Source organism: Mycteria americana, chromosome 2 (assembly GCF_035582795.1).
Source record: "Mycteria americana isolate JAX WOST 10 ecotype Jacksonville Zoo and Gardens chromosome 2, USCA_MyAme_1.0, whole genome shotgun sequence".
Classification (NCBI taxonomy): domain Eukaryota; kingdom Metazoa; phylum Chordata; class Aves; order Ciconiiformes; family Ciconiidae; genus Mycteria; species Mycteria americana.
This window is the reverse complement of record NC_134366.1, coordinates 21,840,604-21,859,028: the sequence shown is the minus strand read 5'-3', so window position 1 is coordinate 21,859,028 and position 18,425 is coordinate 21,840,604. Positions and strand designations below refer to the sequence as shown.

The following is an 18,425-nucleotide window of genomic DNA, read 5'->3' as shown; positions in this document are numbered from 1 at the left end:
ATTTCTTGTGTGCAAAACAGGTAGCAATGCCAACAGATTGGAATTCTCCCCTAACTTCTGTTGCTGTTCACTCTTTAGACCCACTTTGTGCAGGTATAAATGCACAAAGTCAAAGGCAGTGGCGGATGTAATCTCGTAACAGAGACTAATTCCAGTGTGGCTCCTTCCCAGAGAACATGTTTGATTGTTATCGTTTTCTACTGATTCTGCTGGAAGTTCTGATACCATAATCTCATAAATTTGACTCTAGGGCCCTCCTCTTACACCTTCTTTTCCCTTCTAGTTATTCAAAGCAGAGCCTTTAGCAAAAGCTTCCTTTTTATGCATTATCTGCTGTTCAGCATGTTTCCTTTCTTGTTGTAACTGACATTAAGATTATATAAAATATCCTCCTATTCTTCTTTAATCAGAATTCTGCCAAGTCTCACTTTAACTAGGATTTTTTCCTTTCTTTCTAGTTGAATTGTAAATAAAACTTACTTCTTTTAGCCCACTTTTATTCTTAGGCTCTTCTAACAGCAAGAATTCCCTGTGGGAGGCCTTATTTCCTACTGCCTATTCACATGTCGTGTCAGAGTTACAAATATTGAGTCTTAGTCATGTTCAATCTCTTTTACTGCAACATAACAGCTTTTTTTAACATCTTTTCACTTCCCTATTTACATGATGTTGCAGGAGTACTTTACAGAACATGTAGGTATATTTTTCCAAATTTTCTGTCCCATAAAATTGTGGAACCATCATCAGGTTGAAGATTGCCTGATGAAATTTGTGCCACTCTGATCCTCCTTATCATCCCCTGAATGTTGGAAATTTTGAGAGGCACACAATGTTAAGACAATGATGGAATTCAGTGCTGTAGACACAGATATGCTGCATCAAGTATTAACTATGCCTTAGTAATTATATTTGAATTTTTCATAAACATTAAAATAGTACAGGCTGTTTGTAGTGCTGTATGTTTAAAATCCTTGTATTAAGCAAATAATCTTAGCTATTCTTACCTTATAACAGCAAGGTGGGAGCAAATCCTCTTCTAACAATTTGAATTGTCATCCTATTGTGAAGTACAGTTTAATTAAGCAATATGTTTAAGTAAAGGATAAATACAGTCAACACATTTATGCTTGACTCAGGTATATGATTGGGTGTATTGAGCTAGATGCTAAGCACAAATACTGTACAAATACCTTACAAATTCATACCACAGTCACTCACAGTGACACTTCACATGAACTTCATAAGCGCTTTGAGCTGTGATAAAGTTCTGCATTTGTGACAAGAGAAAGTGGAAAATAACAAAGAGAGGAAAATACAGTCTTTTCCCAGACAGCACAGTGTGACAAGAAAGTGATATTCAAAGGATGGAGGAACCAAAATGGAGCCTGTTCTGCTGTAAAGGGAGGCAAAGCCAGACCAAGCACAAAGACAGTGGGTTTTTTCCTCCAAAAATGTCTCTATGATTAGGGTTTTTTTCAGTTGGACAGACACAAAGTTCAAGGGTTCCAGTATTTTTATTTTTTTAAATATATTATTTATTTATTTATTTATTTTAATATTTTACTTCCTATCTCCCTCCGCTTGGGAAGAAATTCCACTTTAAACTGTTCTAATTCTTTTTTTAGTAATTCAAACAACCTAGCAAGTGTCTTAATCTTTTCCTAATGTGATGGCCCTTCCTTAGTGGTTAAAGGCAGAAAAGAGTTCTGTCTGTTCAATTTTCTATTTAATTTTTCAGGTTAATCTTTTATTTAGAGGAGTTAATAAACATTTTAACTGAGCTGAGTAATTACATGGTATTTAAGAAATCATTTCAGATTTCTGGAATGCCCTTCAGTTCCCAGAAATCCATTTTTCATATGCTGTTACAGATATCCTTGCAAAAAAAAAGAAAAAATAGGGAATAGCTGGTTTAAAGGACACGTGTTGTGCATTTTCATGCTCTTAATTGTTTCATACGAGCTCAACCTGGTGAAAAGATTTTTCCATCCAGACTTTGTCCCTTTCCTTCCCAGTAATTTTCCATTATGTTTTTAGCTTTCACAGGTTAAACCTTGATGAATTTTCTGTATACAGGGTATCTGATTTATTATTATTATTAATCCTCATTGAACTCTCTTGAAAGAGAAGCAGCAAAGCATTTCAGCTTATGCACTGAATAGACACTTCTTGTCATTTAAATATTCTCTGCTAAATAGAGGTAAATGGCATCTGGTAGATCTGATGACATCTCCATCTCCTTTCTGCCTATGTACAGTTCACTGAAAGGTTTCTGACATCTTTCTTGTTAGCCAGATTCAGCTGCATTAGTTGTACCAAGTCATCACTGCTATACATGCAGAGACTTTAACTCTCCCTTTGCTCCCTGAACCAGTACTCCCGAGTTTCACACTAATCCTGGAATTCCTTACGTTTCATGAATGTCCCTGTTCTCATTTCCTAGAACATCTTTGTTATTGCTTTGCTAGGAGCTGATTTCAGTCATCACTTGAAAATGAAGTTGTTATAAAATGACCATGTTGACAGATGGCATAAATGGCATAGCTAATCAAATCTGCTCCAATGTTTTAATGGCAACAGGGAATTATCACCACGTTACTAGATGAAGGTCTTAAAAATGCAGTTGGTAGAGTGGGTGGTGCACTGAAATGACAGTTTCCAGAATTCTAACTCAACAACAACGGAGCAATGATAGTATCTGCTATGACACGGCAATGATGGTATCTGCTATGGCTGACATCTCATTGATACATGCCTCAAAGGAAGCTGACAAACAGGTCTGCTTGGAGTCTAGCTAGTTCCTGATAAAGCTGCTTTCTGATAATATTCTTTGGACTCACCATTGCATCAATAGAAAATGTTAAACAGTGTCCAGGGTTTAATGTATTTTTCTTTAAGGTAGGGTCATCTGAAGAGTGTCTTAGATGTGTGAAAGAGCAGTCCTTGCATGTTGCATTCAACTTTTGGTGGTTTGCTAATTCCTGGGGGAAAATCAACCCCATCAATGTTACTTGCTACTGTATTTCAGTAGTTTGTCAGAAAAGACTTAAGAACTGTAAATGAGTGTGCTTGGGATAAGCTTTTATTCATTTAATCTTTGGAGCCGTAAGTTTGACACCATTTAGATACAAGATAAAATCTAAGATAAAAGGTCATTAATCCCTACTAGGTCTAAGTACAGTTGGGTTTGAATTAGCATGGATATGTAACCACAGTAATTGCCTCTATTGTAGGAATTTATGGAGTGGCTTGATGTAATGTCTAAACACTGGGCTTGATTTTCAGACCTACAGAATATCCTCAAACCCATTAGATTTTAGCCAGAGCAGTATGACTGAAATATAATGTGTTTGTGAGTATTCAGTACATCTGAAAATTAGTCTAGTTCTCCTTCAAGATGGGCACAGAAATTGCTAATGAAGCTCTTCAAACTTCAGAGGAAAGCAGGAGAGACTGAGACTTCAAAAAAATATGTTCTATTCATACCTGGAATGTCACATCATCATTTCTTTCTGCTTAGCAAGGTCCTCCTTGTTCTCTCAAACATTCATGGAGGCAGAAGACCCCAAAGATGGGGAGGTAGCACTGAGCTCCCAGCATAGCACTGATTCACTTCAGCTATAAGAAAAAACTCTTTACAGTAGCCTTTATTCTCATGCATTGGGAAGGAGGTCTCTCTGTTTCTCTGGAATACATTTCTGGTTTGGGCATCTTTTTTCTGCACTGCAATAGGTTTTTGGAAAAGTCAGTTGCTGTAGAGTGAGTGCTAATTGACACCTGTTAGGGTTGGGGTATTTTTTTAGTAACATTGCAAATGATGGAATGTGGATCAGTGCAAGTACAACTAACAAGAGAATCAACATTTTCTCAAAATCTCTTGTCAAAGATATTGTAGATTCTGCTCAGAATAATTATATGGAGAAGTTTATTATCCCAAGTGTGTTTTTAGCATTGTTTACATCCTCTTGTAACATCCTCTCCTACTATAAAAATTATTCCACTGTTCCATTCTTCCAAATGCACCTGTTTACCTTGGTTGAAGTAGGGTAGTACTTGGCATGTCTTGGCATCTTTCAATTCATTGAGAACAAAAAATTACCCCATAAATACAGCTAACCATAACAGTGGTCTTATTTGCTTGCCTAGTCTTATTAAAAGACAGTGAGAAAGTTATTTGCTGTACAGTCAGGTAAGTTATGACCATGTATGCCAAATGACATCATCCTGTCTCATAACACAATAGTACAGGAAATGAACGCAGAAAAAAAAACAAAACCAAAAAAAATTTAAAACCCTAACTGGGGAGAATCTCTTTCAAAGTCAGACATCATGGTTTAGTTATTTGCTTGCCTTTTTAATAATGCTTTCTGTTCGTAATGCTACCTGTTGTCTAGGAAACGCTAAGTTACTGTATAAACAGTGATAACACTCTTGTGAGATGGGGATTGCCAGGGGAATCATTATATTAAACTGTTACAAGTTGCTTTAAAATTTCTTCGCTACATATTGCAAATGAGAAAGGATATTGCAGGCAGGTTATTAACCTCACCTAATTTGATAAGAAATATGCATGCAACTTAAGTTTTCTGCAGCTAGTGAGGAGGTAGAAGCAGCCATATAGTATTCCCTAATTGTCATGAAGGCTGTTCAGAGGAGCTGTTATCTAAATCTGTGAACATTGATTGCATTGTTATACGTGTATCTTGATGTCTCAGATCACCTTGCCTGATAAAAGCAGTGACTGGTTCACCGCATCCTTTGTGGGATTAAATTTTCCTGGCTAAGAAGTCTGGACAGAAATAATTTAACCGATTTCCATCCATATGGCTGACATCAGACTTAAAAGTGCTATGGCTCAGTGCAGTCTTAAGAATAATTATCCAGTGGAAGGGAAACATTCCTATTTAAAAACTATAAATTAAAAAAAGCCACCTAAAATAATAACTCATTCATTGAAATGCCCTTCACTGAAGTGGATTAAATGATTGACTCATATTGCAAGCAACCGCCTCTTGAGTAAAAGTAATACCGTATAAAGCGTATGGATTTTAAAATAAATCACATCATTTACTTATTCTCTCTGTCATTGTCTTCTCTTCCTCTCCCTTCCTTTCTTGTTCTTGTTTTCCTCCTATTTCCGTCTGGACAACTTCTATCTATTTCATCATTTAAAGATGCTCCAGTGGATTTGACCGTCACCGGCAAGATTGGGTAGACAGTGGCTGCCCTGAAGAGGTATGTGAGTAGTTTACATCCTCAGCCTATCAGATGCCCTTTAAATACTTATGATGCTTTTGACTAAATTCTTCATATTATGAAGCATGGTTTCAAGGCCAAAGACATGCTATATTTATCTTTATCATTCAGTGGAAATGCTGTAAGGCATAATAAAGAAAAATAGGCTGAGCAATTTCACTCCCCATTCCAGGGAATAGAATGGAGACAAAATAAAAATTTTATCTCTGAGAAAATACTTTAAATAAAAAATAAAAATACCAGAAAGCCTGCCCTAAAACAATGTCCCTGCACTGTTTTTCGCTTAGATCTCTGACTCTTCCCAGAAAAGGGGAAGAAACTGTGATGTTCTTCATCCCCAAAAAGCCTCTGCCAGAGCATTCTCAAGTGAAAAACAGGCATTGCATGTTTTGCATTTTGGTTATGAAATCTGACCAAATCATTTAGTACAGTACAGAAGAAATTACATAGAAGACTTCAAAGATATTTAAAAAAAAAAAAATCAAAACCAAAACCCCAAACAAACAACTATGAGGCATTTGGATGTCCTTTCCTGGAGAGGCAGTGAGAGAATGAGAAAGAGATCTGACTGTGGTAGTGGGGGACTGTCAAACAGAGACTATGGGCCTCCTTTAAAAGAGGTACTCGGGGTACTCCTGGACCCAAGCTGTTCATTTTCAAGACACATACATAAATATCATACTGCTGGTTCTTTCCTAGTGTCGTCCCTTTAGAAGGTTTTTTGGTTTGAGGGTTCTTTTTTGTTGTTTTTTTTTTTTTCATTTGGGGAGTGTGGTAATAGGAACAAATTAATTTATGACACTTTTAATCTCCTGATGGCCATAAAAAAGCAGTTACTTTTCCATTTTGGCTGAAAGGACTAAATTCTGTCATGAGTTTCAGCAACATAGCCCTTCTGAAGTATAATGTCAGGTGAAACTAAGGGCAAAATGTAGCCCCAAGTGTCTGGTTAGAAAAGCACATTCTGTTTTATTCTCAGTAGAAGCAAAGAGAAGTAATGATATAAATCCAGTCTGATGGAAGAACTTTTTTTTTCTTATAAGTGTAATTGCAAAATAACTGCATCCTACATACTGCCTTGTTACATGGGCTTGAAGCTTCAGCTTTGCAGTTTGTAAACTGATGATTTGAGAATGGAATTTCTGTGAGATTTTTTGTCTGTGGAGGACAACCTTTTCAAGAATATAAAATAAAAGTTACTGGGAGTATTTGTTGTTATAGTGCACAACCTTTGTATTGCTTTAATCCAGATTATAATTAGCTAGGACTCACTTTTGTCTGTAGATGTTATCCAAAAACTGCTCTCTGTATGACAGGAGCATCCCATTCTGCTTCTCCCTTCTTATTTAAACTCAACTAGTGCTCCAAGGCTTAGTACATGATCTGAGAGGAAATTATTGATACACTAAGTGTATCTGAGAAACTAATAGTTTGATTTGCACAGTTTCAGGCTACTTGACTGCTGGTCACAGTCTAGCTTTCAGGGTCTCTGGAGTAGAAGCAACAGCTTGCTTAGCATCTTCCAGAATGATGCCTGAGCTGACTGCTGGAGTTCAACGAAGGATCAATAATTAGCACACAGAGGTTAATTTTAGATGCATTCATTCAAGAGGATGAATAATGAGGATTCTCATGGTAATGTTTCCTCCTTTGTAATATAGATTTTGAGCTAAATTTTGATTAAATTCCATCAGTGAAACTAACAGTGGTTTTCAAGCTAAAACATGAAGAAAATTAAAGAATAGTTATACTGAAGGTACTGTTACCTTTTTTTAATGTAATATATTGTTTCTTGTAAAACAAAGGACAATAAAATACCCATATGTATTAAAAGAAAGACAACACCCACTGGGTTTTGACTGCCAGATCCCAAGAAAATGAACAGGCTTTCTGGGCTACCACTTCTCATTAAAATGAATGGGGACAGCAGGAGTTACAGGCAGTTCCAGTATTTCCTGCTAGTTAATTGGATGTATTTTCCTGCAGGACTGTGTGATCCATAAAAGAAAATATTCATTACACCTGCAGAATTTTAAAAGTGTCCAGAAATTTTTTAAAAAATAAGACTCAAGGTTTGTATCGAAATATTTGCCCATGAAAATAGAAGTTAAACTATTATATGATGGTGAATATTATTCATGGTGTGCTAAAATAATATAATTACTTGTATGATTATTATAATTTATAGTTTATCTTTTATAATACTTATATTTTATATAATAGCTGTTATATTATATACACATATGTGAGATTTTGATATTATATAGAATTAATAGGCACATAGTGAATGTGTTGCTCTATAGTGTGGTATATAAATATTCTATAGGCTGGATACATGCACACATTTTACACATATATGCATATTCTTCTGTGATAACTGCATGTTAAGCCTAATTAAGTGCTCCAGTTAACTACACATTATTCACTACGAAGACCTACAATTTAATTCCCACCTATCTTTTTTAACATGTGTTATGGCACTCAGACCAATGGCAGTGAGCATTCACAATAGAAGAGTGAAAATCTGAATGATAATCTTAGATGTTAAAATCTGATTGGGGGAAATAACATGTTTGACATTCAGGGATGACTTTGAAGCCTTGTCATTAGCAATTGGGCATTGTAAGTTTTGCAGCTAAATGAAAAATATATGTTGCTGAATGCTGTGTAGAGCACTTCAAAGAAAAAAAAAAAAAAAAGAAAAGAAAAAGCTCTTTAAATTCCTTGATTTAGTGTTTCCATTGTCATTCTTTTTATCCTGACAGCTTGTCCATGCTTAAATTCTTCATTCGGGGACAGTCTCCACTGAGAATTAATTTTCTCTTCTTTGTTTTTGTTGTTTCCCAACAGTCAAAAGATAAGATTTGTGAGAAGAATACAGACACAACTGAAACACCTCCATACTCCACCACCACCCTTCTGCCAACCACCACAAAGTTCAGAGTTTTAACAACCACCAGAGGATCCACCTCTTCCCACCTGCCAACTAGCCTGCCCACAGAAGGTGAAGTGTATACACTGCATTATTCTATGGTGCAAACACATCGTTTCCAAGTCTAAAAGTAATGTCTTTCCTTGAAGTGTGCGTTCGTGTTGACCTTTTCTCTTTGGGGCAGCGGAAGGAGTGGGGAATTGCAGTCAAGGCAACATCTGCTACTGCTTTTAAATTGCAGCTTCCTCTCGCACTAGTAAGGTGCAAAGGGGGGGACCGCTGGAGGAGGGGGCAGTGCTGGGGGCACTTGGACAAGCCAGGCAGACTTCTGGAGAACTTGTGGTTACAATTTGCTTGTGTTCCTTTAACCATCAGGCTATAGTCCAAAACCTGTTGAAATAGTAGATGGAGAGGGCCCTGCTAAAGTTAGTGAAGAAACTCCTGTCACAGACGTTAATGAATTTTTAATCCCTTTGGGTATTCCATTTAGCCAGGTGAAAATTAGAGATAACCCAAATTAAAAACTTCTTTGAAATTTGCCTGTTTACTTTTTTTCAGTCAGTTGACACTGTTCTTTTCATGTAGTGCTCACTGTTGTGAAATAGTTTCTATAGGCTTCTGAACCGAATTAACGGGGTAAGCGATGGTGTGTCAGTTCTCACCCTTGTTCCACTGGCTGCTTAAATCTTGCCTTTCTGTGCTTGAGATATCCCACTTTCCTGCTTCTGGGGAAAATTCAGCTGGGTAGAAAAGCTAACCCAGAGTAATCAAATAGCATCTTAGCATCTATAAAGGGGGGGGAGGGGGGTCTGTTGGAATTGTATGTCAACACAAGAAAAGGTACCAGGTACAAGCAGATTTTTTAAGTGGCCTGTGACTGGAAAATTTGAACTGAAGGCATTTCAGGGTGGGAATCTACTGATAAGAAAGGCTGGTTTTGTTTGCAGCAAGAGAAGTTTAGAAACTGTCAGTGCAGGATTTGAACTGCATTAGCAGCATTATTCCCTGGCATTTTGTTCATTAAAGCTCACAGCAAGAACAGGAATATGGAAATAAATACGATTTAAAACTAGTAGAACTTTTCATGATTCTTACAAGAGGAACATGATTCTTACAAGAAGGAAAATAAAACAAGTCATTGTTTTATTTTATTGTCATCTGTTAGTTCATACAGTCCTTAATATGATAGAATGTTCAAGCTATGTATGAACATGTAACATTAATTAATTATTTGTAAGTGTTATGAGACAGACCCTTATTTGCCTGTATTTTCAATCCTCCTTTATACTTAACACTCTCATAAATGTTTTTTAGTAGTAAAGAAGTTAAGCATTGCTCACTATAGGTAAGAACACCACAATCTAATTCTCATTGAGTACCAAATAATTTTCTAATTGTGAAATTTCTTTGATATTAGAAAGTCATTCCTAAAATGAGTCATGACCTAGAAAAATGCATTTTCCTACAACTAACTTTGAATTTCCTTTATAGATGACACCAAGATAGCACTGCACCTAAAAGACAATGGAGGTAAGAGATTATTTTTTTGTCTGTAAATAATGTCAGTAGTTTGTTAATTTATACACCACTGAACTTCATTAATCAAAATCAGATTGTAGAAATAGCTTTTACCAGACTCTCAAAGGACTTCAGCCTTCCACGTCTATGTCGAAGAGCAGCAGGGCAAATAAGCTTAGCAAATGCTTTAGTAAATTAAACATTTACAACTCTCTTTATAACTCTTTAATAAAACAGCAGGTTTAATTAACTTCCAAATATGGACATATTTAGTAAATTTTTAACTGTATTAATACAGGTATTAACTGTATTATAATACAGTACTATTTAACTGTATTAAGAGAGGCTATGATGCTAGTTCTAAATAATAATATTGTGTTATAAACTCATTCATAGTAGTGAATTATTACATGACATTTTGTTAATAAACATATCCATTTTATATCTGTGTCTCTGTGCTAGCAGAGATCTTGTATTTCTCCATGCACATTCCCCATGCAAGTTAATAAGATCACCTTGTCTTACTGATAAAGGCCTCTGTTAAATGAGCCTCTGCAGGGGACTGCTTTTGTCATCTTCTTTGTGGGTTCAAGGACTGAGACCTGAGGTTTGTTCCTTCTCCCTTTGAAGCTGATGAGAATTTTGCTATTAGTTAGAATAGGACTGAGTCATTAGATGCAGACTGCGTCTGTATTCACTGCTGATGTAGAGCTTGCTGAGGAGAAAGGAAAGATTTAGGTTGATTTCTGCAGGCTTCAAAATGGTCTATCAAAGCAGAGGATGATTTCCTGAGCAAATTGAAATAAAGTATATTTCCACTGATATAAAGGGGAATTTTATTGGCTTTGATTGCCTTTCCTCCAGGCAGGGAGCACTGAGCTTCCCCCAGGGGCAGGGGAACCGGCAGCAAGCACGGCAGCAGGCACCAACAGGGCGCGGGGTGAGTCCAGCAGCTAAGGGGCAGCAGCTGGGGTCAGCCAAGACTAGTGACCATCAGCCAAGCCTGCAGTGACGAGGCAGGCCCGGGGTGACGGCAGGAAGCCAGGTTGGCAAGGCAAGGCTGGGAGCAGCGAGGGAGCAGGCGAGGCACAGCAGCCAGCAGCACAGCTCAGGCGAGGACCAAAGGAAGCAGCTCCGGTCAGCAGTGCCACAGGAGGTGAGGTGATGAACCAGGTCCATACAAGGGGTCTGGTCAGCAGCAAAAAGAGATTGGGCCAGAGATAAGGCTACGACACAGCTCCAAGGTCCATCAAAGGAGACATGGCCAGGGAGAGGACTGGAGACAAGCCGCCTTCAGCATAGATCCAAGGTTGGTCCAGGAGACAATATCAAAGATGGGGCTGAGTACCAGTTCACCTACAGCATAGCTTAGGCTTGGGCTTGTGCTTACATGGAGTCCCCAACCCCATGGACAGAGGTCCCAGGTAAGGTGGGTCAGGACAGCTGAAGCATAGTGGTCCCTCAGAGCCTTCACAGAATTGTTCAAGTTTTGAAAAAACCCAGTGTGCAGATGCCACTTAGCATTTTGGTCTGTTTTCCTGTCGTTTGTTTTTCAGTAATATTCGGCTATTATTTTCTCATCCCTCAAATTAGAGATCTGCTTACTCCACAGGAGGCAGTTGCCGTCCCCTTCCCCGCCAGTCGCTCCTCTGTCATTTTGCTGTCACTAACCACAGCATATCTGGTCACATGCAGTACTGGGCATTGAATTGTCCATTTGTTGGCAGTGTTGTTGTTTGACATGGCTTTGACACATAAGTGGTCCCTTGGAATAAGGTCATCTATAAACTCAGGGTAGTACTTTTAGGCATTTTGTCTATGGGAATGTCCCCGAACCTTTCTTTCTCTTATTCTCCTTGAAAGCAAATTGCTTTTTATTTTGTTGTGGCAAGTGCTTCAGCGCTCTTAAAGATCAATAGACAGGGTAAGTCTGTCAGCACTTCACTCTCCCATTTTGTGTCTGCTGTGTACATGAGGAGCATTCCCAGCTGAGCTGTACCCATGCTCTGCCCTGCGAGCCATTGCTCCATGGCAGATGGCTGGCCTGGGACAAGGCAGCTCTCCGTCTTGAACACCTCATGAACAGCTCAGAATAGTATGCTGTTATACAAAAAATAATTCAACAGGTGGGCTTTAGAAACCACATTCCATGCCTCTTTTGGTTTGGGAATTGCAACAGGATTATTTTTTCACTTGTCTACTCTTTGCCCAAGATCTGAAAATAAAAATCCTGTGAAAGCAAAGTGATGAATACTAGAGCACGTGAGGGATGGCTGTGGCCTACTTGGTAGAGTGAGGTGGTAGGGTTTGTGGCACCACTTATCTTAAACATCGAAAGTCCATTTCCGCGCAGAAAGCTGCTGCATTTTAGAAGGACAAACCAGCACCTGATGTGATTATTCATTTTCCTTGAGCTGTTTCTTTTATTCTTGAAATTTAAAAAAAGAAACTGACTTCAAACAACATGGAAGCAAAGCAACACACCAGGATTCCTCATTCACACAATAAACGTAGCTTTTAATCTGAGAAGTTCTTTTTGATGAATCTTCAATTATGCATTGAATTTTCCAGCTACCCCTAGATTAGGCTCAGATAAAACCTCTGCAGCCACAGGCACGTTCTTTGATTCTCTGTGATTTGCCAGCCTTTCATAACGAGTAGATTATTTCAGGTCACGAATACAGGGTCTTTACTTTCTCACACTAGATCCTTTAAAACTCTAATGAAAGGGAACCTTTTATAATGGAAAACCAAAGCTATATTGGATCAATGATGGCCTATAGCTTGATGTGTCCTTGGATGATAGCAGTCAATATCTGCTTAGGTACAACAAAAGGATTCTATAGAAATTCTGCATCTCACCTCTGCCTAGAACTTTTGAAATGAAATGTAAAACAGCAACTAAATTTAAATTAAATTTTGAGTTCAGGTCAAACTGCTTTGACCTTTTAATTATATGAGAAAATCACTAGCAAGTTAGTGCTGTAATTCACGCACAATCTTATGTAGAATATTTTAATATACATTTCAGATTTGCTTGTTTCTTTTTCTTCTGTCTTGCTTCTTTCTTCATAGACACAATAGATGGCTAATACATGCCTAAACCATTTTAAAATACAGCTGACATGTCATCACATTTGCGTTAAATCTTAATTCTCTTTAAAATAACAAGCATTTTGTAAGTTTTAAGATATGTCCAGCACTACAAGTGTATATTTTTATTATTAATTGCAGATTCTGTTGGGGTTTTTTTTCATTTTTCTTAGCACACAGCTGACTAAACAGTTTAAAAGCCTAATTTTTCATAAAAATTGTGACCAATCGGCTGCAGCTATACAATAATGCTGTATTTCCCCGTTGAGAACTCTTTGGTGGATGATTTAGATGATTGGCCAGCACATCTAGACATTTTATTTGACCTTTTTAGACATCTTATTGTGATGATTTGATTGCTATGAGTCCCCCTCAATCCTTCAACTTTATAACTCAATAGAAAAGTGCATGTGTGTTTGACAGTGTCAGAGAAACTACTACACTTCTCATTCATCAAGATGTACAGAAATTACTGTTACAAAAAAATAAAGCTATACAAAACCCACCTACCAGAGGGAGAAAGCTATTTTATTTGTGAACAAGTCCACTCCAGCATATGTAGTGCTAGGAAATGTCTGTGCCCTGCTGCTTACACTCTGTGGTGGACTTTTTCAAAGATGGTCTAGATATAAACATTAACAATGTACAGGATTAAAGTTAGTGCTATACAGAGCTTAATTCGAGCTTGAAAGATTAGGAAACTGTAAGAAATTACCAAAATGCAGACCCAAGTTTTGAAAAAAGAGTACCTTTATATACCTTATATACAGCGATAAATTTACCCAAGGCTATTTTTTTTTAATAGTCCCCTATGCCTGGACACTAGCTCCCATTAGTCATCTGTCTTTTTAATTTCCCTTAAAAATTGCAGTCTGAGTTCTTCCTACCATAATAATTCTTGACAAATTATGGAGACTACTCAGCCCTGTTTTTCTTGAGTACCTGAACTCCAGCTGTGACAAGTGAACACTTCTTCATGCCTGCTAATAATCATCTAATTTATTTCTTTCTAATATGTTAAGTTTCTGAATGACCCAGAAAATGAGACCTGTTGCAACAAAGAGACAAGTCAACCTTTTAGGGAAAACAATTATTTTTGACATAACAGAAGTTATTATGACCACACAGTCTAAAATAGCTAACTCAGTCCAAAACAGCTAACTCAGTATATAATCACTACAGATTAGCTGAGTTCTCTCCAATTTTAAAATAAAAAAAAGTTAAATTAAACAATGCTAAACCTAATCTTCGTGGTGGTTTAAAAATATTTTAAAGTGGACCTTGTATGGAATAAGATCCACAGGATATGGCTTTTTTTTATCATCAGATCTTGGCCTGGCCACAGGAAATTACCTTCCAGAAACTTCATCTCATATGGTGTTAGCCAGAAAGCCACAAGCTCTTCTTTTGGGCCTTTCTCATAGCCAGTGGCAAGCAATAGGCAAGAGGAGGTAATTCATGTTATCCTAAAAGAAGTACCCAAAGTGGGATAAGTTGCTATATAGAGGTGCCTAGGTCCATCAGCTACAGAGAAAAATCTAAATGACATGCTAAGAGTGGGTATCTTACCTGTAGGTACCCAAGGTTTCCTTACATTAAGTCTCTTCAGAGTGTTCTAGCTAATGTGTTCTGTTTCCATTCCTGTCCAGAAACGTGGCAGGCCGAGATTCAGACCTCTTCTTCCACTCTTCTCTCATGAAAAAAAGGAGAATTTAAGGTTTTTACCATTATTGCAAAAATCCTATTGAGATTAGGTTATGGCTTATGTAATTACATGTATACTTCTTTATGTTCCACTTACTTGAAACTGCTGGTGTTCCCCTAAAATTGCAGGGTTCATACAATTTTAGGCAAGCAAGGATTTCCTTTGAGACAACTTGTCATAAAGTTTACTTTATCTATGCTGTACTATATGTTGTGCTTGTATAAAAAATGTCTTATCAAGGAGCAGCTTTGAAATAGTTTCAGTAGTGACGGAAATAAAAGAAGACATAGAGAAAAGTATCAGAACACAGAGATAAGCAAAATAGGTGGTGATGGATAGAAATGTGTTAATAGGATAAGAATATGAAGAACGGTAGATTCAAGAAGAACGATTAGCCACCTTGATTATCAAATAAACCAGAAAGAGCCTTGTAAACAGTTTATCAGATTTTTTTACCCTTTTTCTTATATTTAGGTAGGGGGAAAATTCCAAAGGGAACAAATAAAATATAACTCAAATAAGTCAGCGAGTCTTCCCATATATTGTATTTCACACTGTAGATTACACGCTAAGAAATGTTGATACATCTCCACATTATATTCTCTGTTTCTCCCTGAACATTTCCAAGCTGTTCCTCCTCTATCATTTCTCAGCAGTGTATTCTCAGCACTAGTTAGAGACAGGTCTTAAGATATATTAGAGAGATCTCTTGTTTTCTTCAGTATGATCAAAGCATGATCAAAGTTGAACTTTAGACCCCAAGCAATTTGCTAAATTCTGCTCACTGCTTTCTGCAAGTTCAGCTGTAGCACTCAGAATAGGAAAGCATTATACTTAGGAAAAAGTGTATGTTGCTGTAAGAAACATGAAATGATGTCCCCAGTGTAATTCAAGTTCTTCCTTCTCAGGAAATCTTGTGACTTAAGGAAAGCATATACAGACTTGCTGGTGTTCAGTATGATACTACATCAGTGCCTGCTGGCAGATATCTTGTTGAAATGAAGCCTTCCAAAGCCAAGAACATAAGCTTGGAAAAGCAACAGCCACTGATATAAATATTCTTATCTTCCTTGTGCATCAGACACAGGAAGAAACGTATTATACATATTATACGCAGTGACCAGTGGGCTACATATGTGTTTTTTAAAGCAAATACAAATGAAAAGTGCTGAACTCATCCATTCTGGGTAAAAAATAGAATCACAGAATAATAATCTTTATTCTTAGGACATTTAAGTTGGTAGCATTAACAAATTGTGTTATTTTCTGTTTGTTTCATGGTACTTTGGATTGTACTTAAATGTTACTTAGAACAAGACATTTGTGTCTTTTCCAGAATTTCTTGCATCTCCACAGCATCCCAATTTTGCTCTGATCATCTTATTACAGCTATCATCACAGCATATGTAAAAAACATCAATCCAATCTGCAGAAAGTCAATCAAATAATGGCAGAGGTCTTCCAAAGTAGTGGTACTGGAATGTATCCGCTAGAAAGCAAATGTCCCTTTCTGCCTCTAGCACAAAAGGGCATTTTTACATCATATTAGGCATTATATACCACATTAGGTTAAAGAAGCATGATGTTAAAACAGTTTAGCTAAACCAGAACAACTATGGGTAGACACTTTGACTTATACTGAAGTCTGACTTATACTAGTTCCGTTTGTCTTTGGTTTTCTAAGCCAGATATAAAATGATATACAGTATCTGCTCCTACAGTTGTCATGACTTTGCTGTAAAGGCACACATCTAACTGATCTTGTTAAACACGTACAATTTGTGGACTTTGTACCAGCTCAAAGGGTTCATGTGAAAAACCATGTGTAGATCTAAATGGAGATCTTATGGAGGGCTAAATGTAATAGACTGGATAAACTTTTAAGACAAGGCTGAATTACTTAATGTTTTATCATCTGCTCCTATTGCTGTCACAGTGCAGTCACAAGTTGTTCTGTATCCACAAAGTGGGGGAGGCGTGGGGGTAAGTAACTCTGGAAGCATTAGACACAGCTGTAGAGGGGAACAGCCTGCTTGACCTGATGGTCTTGTGTTTGCTTTCAGTAGCGTTAAGAGGAGTCAATGCACTGACTGAATTGAAATTCTTGTAATCTGGTAACTTTCTGCTCCTCTGGATTTAGCAACAGCCAGCTGCCTTGCCAGGCCAAATGGCGTGGTACAATATTGTACAATATTGAGCTTTGTGATGGCCATTGCTTGATGCTACTAAGTATTGTAACAGCTTAAGTGGCCTCAAGTGACTCAAACTAAAATTAATCTTGATGACAACTTGTATTGGGTTTGCGTGGCAAGGTTTTGGTAGCAGGGGGGCTGCAGGTGTAGCTTCTGTAAGAAGCTGCTAAAAGCTTCCCCTATGTCCAATAGAGCCAATGCCAGCGAGCTCCAAGACAGACCTGCCGCTGGACAAGGCCAAGCCAATCGGCGACAGCGGTAATGCCTCTGGGATAACGTATTAAGGGGGGGATAAGGGGGAAAAAACCTGCACAACCGCAGCCGCAGAAGAGAGAAGTGAGAACATGTGAGAGGGACAACTATGCAGACACCAAGGTCAGTGAAGAAGAAGGGGGAGAAGGTACTCCAGGCACCAGAGCAGAGATTCCTCTGCAGCCTGTGGTGAAGACCATGGTGAGGCAGGCTGTCCCCCTGCAGCCCACAGAGGCTAACAGTGGAGCAGATATCCACCTGCAGCCCGTGGAGGACCCCACGCTGGAGCAGGTGGATGTGCCTGAAGGAGGCTATGACCCAGTGGGAAGCCCATGCTGGAGCAGGCTCCTGGCAGGACCTGTGGACCCATGGAGAGAGGAGCCCACGCTGGAGCAGGTTTGCTGGCAGGACTTGTGACCCGTGGGGGACCCACGCTGCAGCAGTCTGTTCCTGAAGGACTGCACCCCGTGGAAGGGACCCACAGTGGAGCAGTTCGTGAAGAACTGTAGCCCGTGGGAAGGACTCATGTTGGAGAAGTTTGTGGAGGACTGTCTCCCATGGGAGGGACCCCACGCTGGAGCAGGGGAAGAGTGTGAGGAGTCCTCCCCCTGAGGAGGAAGGAGCGGCAGAGACAGCGTGTGATGAACTGACCGCAACCCCCATTCCCCGTTCCCCTGAGCTGCTGGGGGGAGGAGGTGGAGAAAATCAGGAGTAAAGTTGAGCCTGGGAAGAAGGGAGGGGTGGGGAGAAGGTGTTTTAAGATTTGGGGGTTTTTCCCATTATCCTACTCTGATTTGATTGGTCATACATTAAACTAATTTCCCCAAGTCGAGTCTGTTTTGCCTGTGACAGTAATTGGTGAGTGCTCTCCCTGTCCTTATCTTGACCCACAAGTCTTTCATTATATTTTCTCTCCTTTGTCCCGCTGAGGAGGAGTGATAGAGTGGCTTTGGTGGGCACCTGGCATCAAGCCCACCACACAACTGTTGTAGCGTTAGGTGATATTTTAGAGCAGAATGAGAGTCCTTAGCTAACACATTTAGAGTGCTGTCATCTATAAACAGAGGGATTTTATTTTAGTGCACTCTCATCCATTTGCTGCACTAAGCAGTTGATCAGTCTTGGAGAGACTTACTGAGTTGCCCTGGGTCCTACAGAAAATTGATAGCAAAGCCAGATATTGAATTCAGCATTTGTGGGTTACAGTTTGTAATATTCTCACTCAAAGACCACCTTTCATTCCTTACATGCAATTGGAAACCAATTTTTAAAGCATTAACTGAGCCATAACTTTATAAATCATCATGAAACCAAGTAAAGTGTAGCAATGGCTTAACCTCAAAATGTTAACAAATACTAAGGGAATGAACCCACAAAAGCAAGACAATCACACTCCATTACTGTGAAGAAGATAAGTCCAGAGCAGGCTGTTCCTAAAAGAGGTAGAGAGAACATTTTAATGGAGATTCCTCTGAGC

At 38.5% G+C, this 18,425-nt stretch overlaps 1 protein-coding gene across 1 annotated transcript in view; it reads left to right on the top strand.

Annotated features, from left to right (window-relative positions):
* Positions 1-18,425, top strand: part of PLXDC2 (plexin domain containing 2) — a 285,578-nt gene that overhangs the window by 243,548 nt on the left and 23,605 nt on the right. The window contains exons 10-12 of the mRNA XM_075492688.1: positions 5,175-5,235; positions 8,107-8,260; positions 9,680-9,718. Of these exons, the coding sequence (XP_075348803.1) occupies positions 5,175-5,235; positions 8,107-8,260; positions 9,680-9,718 (254 nt within the window). The remainder of the gene's footprint in view (positions 1-5,174; positions 5,236-8,106; positions 8,261-9,679; positions 9,719-18,425) is intronic.